At 36.3% G+C, this 8,587-nt stretch overlaps 1 protein-coding gene across 1 annotated transcript in view; it reads right to left on the bottom strand.

The window, feature by feature from the left end:
• Positions 1-1,625: 1,625 nt before the first annotated feature.
• Positions 1,626-8,587, bottom strand: part of LOC139753234 (uncharacterized) — a 9,342-nt gene continuing 2,380 nt past the window's right edge. The window contains exons 3-6 of the mRNA XM_071669465.1: positions 6,585-6,932; positions 4,785-4,978; positions 3,345-3,450; positions 1,626-1,908 (exon numbers count right to left, since the gene is read on the bottom strand). Coding sequence (XP_071525566.1) covers positions 1,763-1,908; positions 3,345-3,450; positions 4,785-4,978; positions 6,585-6,932 — 794 coding nt within the window. The 3' untranslated portion in view covers positions 1,626-1,762. The remainder of the gene's footprint in view (positions 1,909-3,344; positions 3,451-4,784; positions 4,979-6,584; positions 6,933-8,587) is intronic.

Below are 8,587 nucleotides of genomic sequence, written 5' to 3' on the forward strand. Positions count from 1 at the left end.
TCACTAATAATCTTACTTCTTCATCCCACCACTCACTACCCTTTCTAATCAACCCATCTCCCACGCTTCTCATGCCACAAGCATCTTTTGTGCAAGCCATCACTGCTTCCCAAAATATATATTTTTTTTATCCCTGGGGATAGGAGAGAAAGAATACTTCCCACGTATTCCCTGCGTGTCATAGAAGGCGACTAAAAGGGGAGGGAGCGGGGGGCTGGAAATCCTCCCCTCTCGTTTTTTTTTTTAATTTTCCAAAACAAGGAACGGAGAATGGGGCCAGGTGAGGATATTCCCTCAAAGGCCCAGTCCTCTGTTCTTTACGCTACCTCGCTAACCCAGGAAATGGCAAATAGTTTGAAAGAAAGAAAGAATATATCTTTTACATTCTAAGTGCATTATTTACATATTTACTTACCATTTGCAAAGAGAACATTATTTACATGAACAAATGTAAATACAACCTTATGTTAATCAAAAATATCAACAATAATACAGGGGTAAAATGTTTCCTTACTGTAAAACTGAATACAATTGTTACTGTGTAAATCTAGCCTCTTGCCATGATGACGCAATTACACTTTTTGACAATTCATTCGTGACTGCTATATGTGATATCATTATCAGCCATGTTGTTTGGTTGCTAAAGAAACCTATGTATAAGATGTGGAATCATACATCAGTGAGAATCGAAATGAGGAGGTGAAGATTCAGAGCCATAAATAAGGCTTGGTGTAGTAAGAGGGCAATTACACTTTCTTTGATGAGGGTGACTGTTACAAATGATAATTTTTCCAACTGTGTTATGAAGTTGTTGGTGACATCTGTTGGTAAGATGTGGAATCATACATCAGCTGGGAATTCAAATAAGGGGAAAAGATTTTTAAGCAGTAAATATGACCAAGTGCAGACTATATCTATCTACAAATGTGGTTTGGTCCAATGAAAGGGATATGCATTCATAGTCACTTTTGTTAACATTGTTAGAGTCCAATAATTTTCATTACTACTGTCAGTGTCTCACTGTGTTTGCTGCTCACACCGGTATTGGACAAAAAAAAATTACATCATCTATGAACAATGTCAGACAAAAAGTGCAAGCACATCAATACATTTGTCGGGTAACAGTAAAAACAAGTGAAAATATAAGTATTCAGAAAAATAAACTGATAAAAATGCTGTGAAAAAGCTAAGCCTAGAATTAGAGTGAGCAATGAGTTTGACATAGTTAAGAGAAATTTAGTGAAGATTTCACTTCACCTATAGCAATGTTGCAAGACCAGAGGATGAACTTCAGCATCTTTTCTAAAGAATATATATACAGTACAGTAATGTATAGTCAGTAGATTTTTTGTTTTTTATCTCTTTAAATATTTTCTTAATGCTGTACTGTATTATTAAAAACATCTAGATATTCAGCTTTTCCAGTTATTCGACTAACTACTCCTAACATAGTCGGATTAATAATCAGACTAACACTGCAGAAAATAGACAGACAGATATATAGATAGACAAGTCACTGAAACCACTTGACTGTCATATAACTAGTTACTCTGCACCAATTGCAATTGTTATACTTTAATTATTTCATTATTCACTTCAAAAAACAAACAAGTATAGTTTACTGATAATGAGATCACATCTCTTAGTAATTAGTAACAGTCTTCGATAAAACAACAAAAAAAAAAACTACTGTATGATGAAGTCACTCACATGCAACAGCTAGTAACACTAAATCTTCTGTCACCACCTGAATCATGAATTTTCAAGAGGCAGTCACTTGTTTCTCCACTGAGTCAGACATCATACTGTCTTGAGGGATGCTTGATGATGTTCCAGAACTAGAGCCCAAAACAATGAAGAGCTTCAACATTTTACATCTCCCACCTTTCTGGATTGATATCTTTTTACCTGCAGATAAAAAATTGAAGATGGACCTTTGATAATGATAGGGAAGAGAGATGATGCAACAAAGAAACCATGCAAGACTGTGGTTACAAAAGACAAGAGTCAAAAATGATTGTATTTCACTCACCATGTATAACATAATACATGAAAAGATGGGCAAGAGGACACATAGTAGTATGGCTGAAAGTATAGGACGATGGCAAAGGAGATGAACAACAGCAGTGTGTAAAATTATCAAGGCTAAACATACTATTTCAGATAAAAATGATGTATGCATGACTTTGGACCCTGTGTATCTAAGACAAATGTAATGATGCACAAGAGGAGGTCAAAGATGCCTTCTGAAGAGAATCTGAAAAAGCATTTGATGATGTAGATCCAAGGAGAAACTATATATGATGGAAAAGGTGAAAGAATATATGGGTTCTGTGTATATGCAGGAATGAGTGCTGCAAATATGAAATCTTTACATAAAGATGCTCATAAATATACACAGTGCAAACAAAGGGAAGATATGGCAGCCAAAAAAAGCATAAATGCATAATGTGCATTCTATGGGGTGGTTGGAAGGGGATTTTCTTTTTTCTCTTTTTGATCAAACAGTAGTAAAATGTAAGTCAGTTGACTATTGTACTGCGTAATGCAAGTAGGCTAGAAATAAGAATTATAGAATGAGGGGGATAAGGGTTGAAAAGTAGAGTAAAAAGGTGACAAGTATCTTTTGGGAAAATTAAGATGAAAAGCTGAGAGGACCCCAAAAAAAAGTTCATGGTAAGGGTGAGGTGATGTGTGAACACAATATAGACCCCAAACCCATGTCTAAGGTGACCCAAGTACCCACTGTTGTCATTCACTTCTATAAACGCCCATGATCTAATTTGTGATATTATACTGTCATAATTTGCAATTATTCTTTTACATAATTTTCTATTTGTCAGGGATCATTCTACAATATCTCATGCAATAAGAATTGATTGCTGTGGGACAGGGGAAAAAAAAGCTGTAGAGATGATGAATTTGTTACATTTGGTGGTGGAAAATGGATAATATGTGATGAGTTTTGGTCAGCCTCCAAGGCACCAAACACATGTATACTACACAAAGAGGATGGGAAACATCTTGGACATCATTTAAAACATAATGAAGAAAGTTCAGATAAAAAAGAAATATGAAATGAAGATCAGGCTTGAGGCAGGATGTTGGGAAATTAAGTGGCTGTGTCTGTCCACATATAGCCAGATCTGGGTCAGCCTGATTCTCCAGACAAGACGGTGTTGGGAAGTGGTTTGTGTAAGGTGAACCAATCCTTTGGAGCAGGTAGTGGGTTTACTCAGAGGATTTTATATGGATATTTCTATATACAACAAATCATAAAGACAGTGGGAATCTTTCATATCCCTTGCTCACTTGCTGAATCTCATAAGTAAAATATTTCTTACCATGTGTTATAGTTGTTTGAAATGCATCCTTCAAATGAACAGCAACTCCTTTAGCTGTGCCATCCACCATCAGCAAAGTACCATATCCTTCGATCACATATAAGTTCTGAAAGAAAAATCAATATTGTATGCATTCTCATCATTACATGGATGGTAATAAATCTCAGAACTTGCTATATTCTTTAAACACTGCTTAAATACTGAGCAAGGCAACAGGTCTCAAACACCAGCTTCATAAAGTGCACACAGTAGTGTAATAACACTTCTCATAAATAACATTGAAGATATAACTTCAGAGACAAACTGAAATAAGGCCAATTCCATTGTGACAAGTTTTACATTTGCACTAATAGTAACAAACTAATTAGCACAATTTTTGAATCTCAGCAAGTGTTTAGACATGCTGACTTTACCCCTCATCCTCTGTTAATTAAATCATGCCTCACCTTTACTACACTTAGGAGTAAAAACATGAAAGATATTTGTGCAAGTAAACCAATGATTACTGTTTAATCACTGTTTAATGCATCATGTAAATATTTACTTATATTCAATCATATCCATATCTAGCATTTTACAGTTTAAACTCATGTGGTTAACCATTTTGAAACCATTCTGTAATCCTGAAAATTCCAATATCAATAAATGGTTAAAAATATATTTTTTGTCTAAAAGCAATACCAGTGTTAGATATCAATGAAACAAAGCTTAGGACTGCTGCTGATTTTAGAGTCCAAAACCAAAGGAACCTTTGAGAATCCCCTAGACATTCTACAGGTGGGATTTTTGATATTGTGCTGTTCTGAAGTACTATACTTCTGCAATTACCAATACACTATCAACAGGTGTATAAAAAGGGGTAAAACCAACTTGTATAATTCAATCACCACTGGAGCTGAAAATGGCACATCTTCAGATTGTTTGTTTGAATCCAATTTTGGTTTTCCTAGAATCTCTCTCTTAGCAAGAGATTTTTCTAATCCTGATCCAGAAAAAAAATCATCAAGCATTAACAGCATGCTGAAACATGCCAAAAAAAAGTTACATGGATAGTGGCTACTTGAGTAAACATTTTCTCTAGCAAAGTAGGGAAATTCTGGATATGAGAGCTTTCTATTTCCAGTAGGATAATGAGGCTTTTACAGTACATATCTTCATTTCTGTAAATTGATATTATACAAACAACATATACTTAATGACTTTTGCTGTTGTATGACTGTTCTTTGAATATATCTGTCACATAAAGAGGCTGATGTGTAGATACAGAAATGAAGTGATTAACAATAAAACCTAGAAATCTGAGGAAAATACACCATTCCGACCTACTATCTTACCACAACAATTCTTCAAGCATATGGGAAAACTGGGTCTATCATTTCTCAAAAACATCATCAGCAGAATGACAAAGAAAAACGACAGTGACTATGCTTTATTCCTCACCGTTTCCTTTGTGGTATTCCAGATCACTTTTCCGCGCTCGAGGAAAATAAACCCTGCATAGATATCACGCTCAGTATCTTGGAAACTTCTGGCTAAGTAACATTTATAATCCTTCGCTGTACGCTCGCAGAAGGTCAAGTCAGTGAACTTTGTCACTTGTACCGCTGGTGTCACAGTGCTATCTTGCACTCCATCTTAAAAAACAAAAATGATGGAGCACAATTATTCTAACAATACATACCTAACTGAATGATGAAAAGATACAAGTTTAAGGTGAATAGCTATGAAAAGTGAAAAACTATGAGAAAAAAAGAAAGAATAAAACTGTGCAAAAGAAATAACATCTAAACTATTTCCTGGCATTCTTTCTTTTCTTCTCATGTTTAAGACATCAGTTATGAATATAAAAGTCCTACCTAAATACAGGCTCTAAATGTGACAAAAAAAATGTTAAAAATTTGATTTTATGCTAAAGATTAGATCTGATTATGTGGAATTTGTAAAGTGCTACAACCTGATGGTTATTGAAACACATTCTAGCATAAAAAGATATCTAAAAACTTAAAAGTTATTTATATAGGATTATATATTTGGGTTTCCTTTAAAAAATTCATCAGTCTATTCATATCAATATTATGCCTAAATTTTCTCCAATACTTCTGTTCCTTCCACTATAATGATATAATTCATATCAGGCTCTGAGAGTCAGTTGCTGTTTGCTGATAACAGGGTTGGTAGCAGACTCGAGCAAAAACTATAGGTGCTGATGTTTGAGTTTGGAGAGTGTGTGAAAGGAGAAAGTTGAGTTATTATGAATAAAAGTCAATTTATAAAGTTTAGGAGGAAAGATAGGAAGGTTGGTTGGGCTGTAAGTTTGACTGTAGAGAACTGGAGAAAGTGGAGTCTTTTAGAAATCACAGAGTGGATATCACAGCAGATGGAACCATGGGAGTTGAAGTATGCCACATGGTGGGCAAAAAAGGATAAGGTCCTAAGCACATTGAGAAGTGTGTGGAAAGTGAGATCATTGTTTATGAGGCCAACGATAGGTATTTCTGATGGTACAATAGTCCCAACAGTGATTATGGATGCGAGGTATGGGCCTAAATGAAAAAATAAAGGAGTAGATGTGACAGGAAATAAAATACTTGAGAACTCCATGCAGTGCTGACGAGGGTTGATTGTGAATAAGAAATAGTAGGCTACGAGAGAGGTGTGGTAGTAAGAAAAGTATACATGAGAGGTAAAGAGGGTGTGCTGAAATTATTTGGAGATATGGAGAGGATGAACAAGAGGGTATATATATATGTCAGTAATGGGGGGAGGGGGAAAAGGTATATGGACGGTGGGGAACCAAGGAGGAGGTGCAAAGATGAAGTGAAAGAAGTTTTGTGTGTTTGGAGCCTGAACATGTAAGAAGGTGTGAGGCATATATGGCATCTTGGATACTGGAGCATCCTATCTTAGGGTAAGGGTGAATTCTACATGACAAAGAAATGCACGCTGATCTTTTGGTGGAGGTAACTGAATGCCACTGCTCACTTTCATATTTTCCAAAGGTGCATAATGGCATGGTATTCATTTCATAATTTACACTTTTCTTACATACATCACTGTGATGGGTCATTCACATTAGATTCATATCACACACTTTAAGTAGTGTATAAGCAATGCAACAAAAATAATGTACTGTGATATTCTCCAGCCAATGTATGTGTAAAAATTTCCTATACATGACATACCTATGTGATAAAACCAACAAAGGGAAACATGTAATAAAAAACTTCAGACAGTACCTACCTAAAGTCCGTTTTCGCTTGGATGGATGCTCATCTTCAAAGGGTGTGTCCTTATAAAGGTTGTCGCAGAATGGAACAAATAGTTTTCTCTTACAAGGTGACGATTGTGAGGAGAGCTTCTGGATAGTTTGCTCACAACTTTTTCTCCTTGGAGTTATAGATGGATGAGGTGCAGCTGCTGCTTTTTCTTTCTCTTTTGACTTTTTACGTTTAGGTGGAGGAAGCACCTGCTTATGATGAATTACACTTACGTCGCCATTGTCTAATGTTTTTATCTCTACTTTTTCAAAGTTCCAAAACTCTAAAGGCTTCGTTCGTACTCTCCCTGAACGTCTGCAGACTACAGAGTCTGAAAATGCATAAAGATTAAAAACCATTTCGGTGCTGTATTACTTTAAGTTACCTTTATGAAAAAGAAATAAACTGAGATAATAACTGAAGTTGCATAACTGCAGTGTAGAAAAAACAAGCACTACAAATATTCTGCAGTTGGTAAACCAGTGTGCTTTTTGGACAGTCTCGGAGATGGAGACAGATATATCAAATTTGGGTAACTAGGCTGCAATTCCACCCCTAGGAACTGCACATCTGCCCTGTTTGCCACAGGTGAAGCACCCCTGTATGCACTTAACCAAATTAGAGGGCACAAAGTTTAAGATAATGGAAAACATATTATAAATCCACATACAAAAAGGGGCCTGAACATGCAGGAGGGTGAAAGGCGGGCAAGGAATAGATTGAATTGGATCGATGTGGTATACCGGGGTTGACGTGCTGTCAGTGGATTGAATCAGGGCATGTGAAGCGTCTGGGGTAAACCATGGAAAGTTGTGTGGGGCCTGGATGTGGAAAGGGAGCTGTGGTTTCGGGCATTATTGCATGACAGCTAGAGACTGAGTGTGAACGAATGGGGCCTTTGTTGTCTTTTCCTAGTGCTACCTCGCACACATGTGGGGGGAGGGGGATGGTATTCCATGTGTGGCGAGGTGGCGATGGGAATGAATATAAGCAGACAGTGTGAATTGTGTGCATGGGTATATATGTATGTGTCTGTGTGTGTATATACATGTGTACATTGAGATGTATAGGTATGTATATTTGCGTGTGTGGACGTATATGTATATAAATGTGTATGGGGGTGGGCTGGGCCATTTCTTTCGTGTGTTTCCTTGCGCTACCTCGCAATACGGGAGACAGCGACAAAGCAAAATAAATAATAAATAACAAAAAGTAATAATCAGAGAATGTAAAAGATACAGCCTGATCTCTGTTCTCCCGCATGATTACTACTTAAGTTAATCTATATTGCAATTGAGAAAAAAAGGCTAGAGCAATGATTATGATAAGGACCCCACAAATACTCAAAACTTGATCTCATCTACAGCTAAAATATGACTTCAAATAATCTTCAATAATGAGGTCTCTAAAAGAACTCAAGGTAAAATCCTAATGAGAGCCTTTCAAGATCAATGACAGGTTATACCTGATCCCTACAAAATAAAGCAACAAGATCCTCATCATGATCCCATCATGGCCCATATAGGCCTAATGGGTCCATTCCAAGTAATCCACATGCCAGTACACCTGTAAGAATAAACCAGTAATCCAAACAAGACCCAACTAAGAATCCTAACCGTTTGTACTGTTACAGCAAATGTCAAAGATCAGGTCCAATAACTTTCAACTAAATCAACTTTCATAAGATGTCACAGCTTAACCATAAAAGGAATGAACAAATGGTGTAGCTTACTGTATACATTGAAAACAGATGAGATTATCATAAAAAATAATAGATCTAATAAATATTATTACTTGTAGCAGAGCCCCTTCAAGCACTTTTAAGGAAATAAAATGGGTGGTCAAGGAAATGCCACATACACACATTCCAAAACTTACGTCCTGCATGTATAGTTAGTCATACAACATTACCACCCCTTTTATGGGGCTCCTTCTCACTCTTATCTTGACTGATTTTTAAATTTCCTTGGTAAGATCCTTTCAGAT

Source organism: Panulirus ornatus, chromosome 14 (assembly GCF_036320965.1).
Source record: "Panulirus ornatus isolate Po-2019 chromosome 14, ASM3632096v1, whole genome shotgun sequence".
Classification (NCBI taxonomy): domain Eukaryota; kingdom Metazoa; phylum Arthropoda; class Malacostraca; order Decapoda; family Palinuridae; genus Panulirus; species Panulirus ornatus.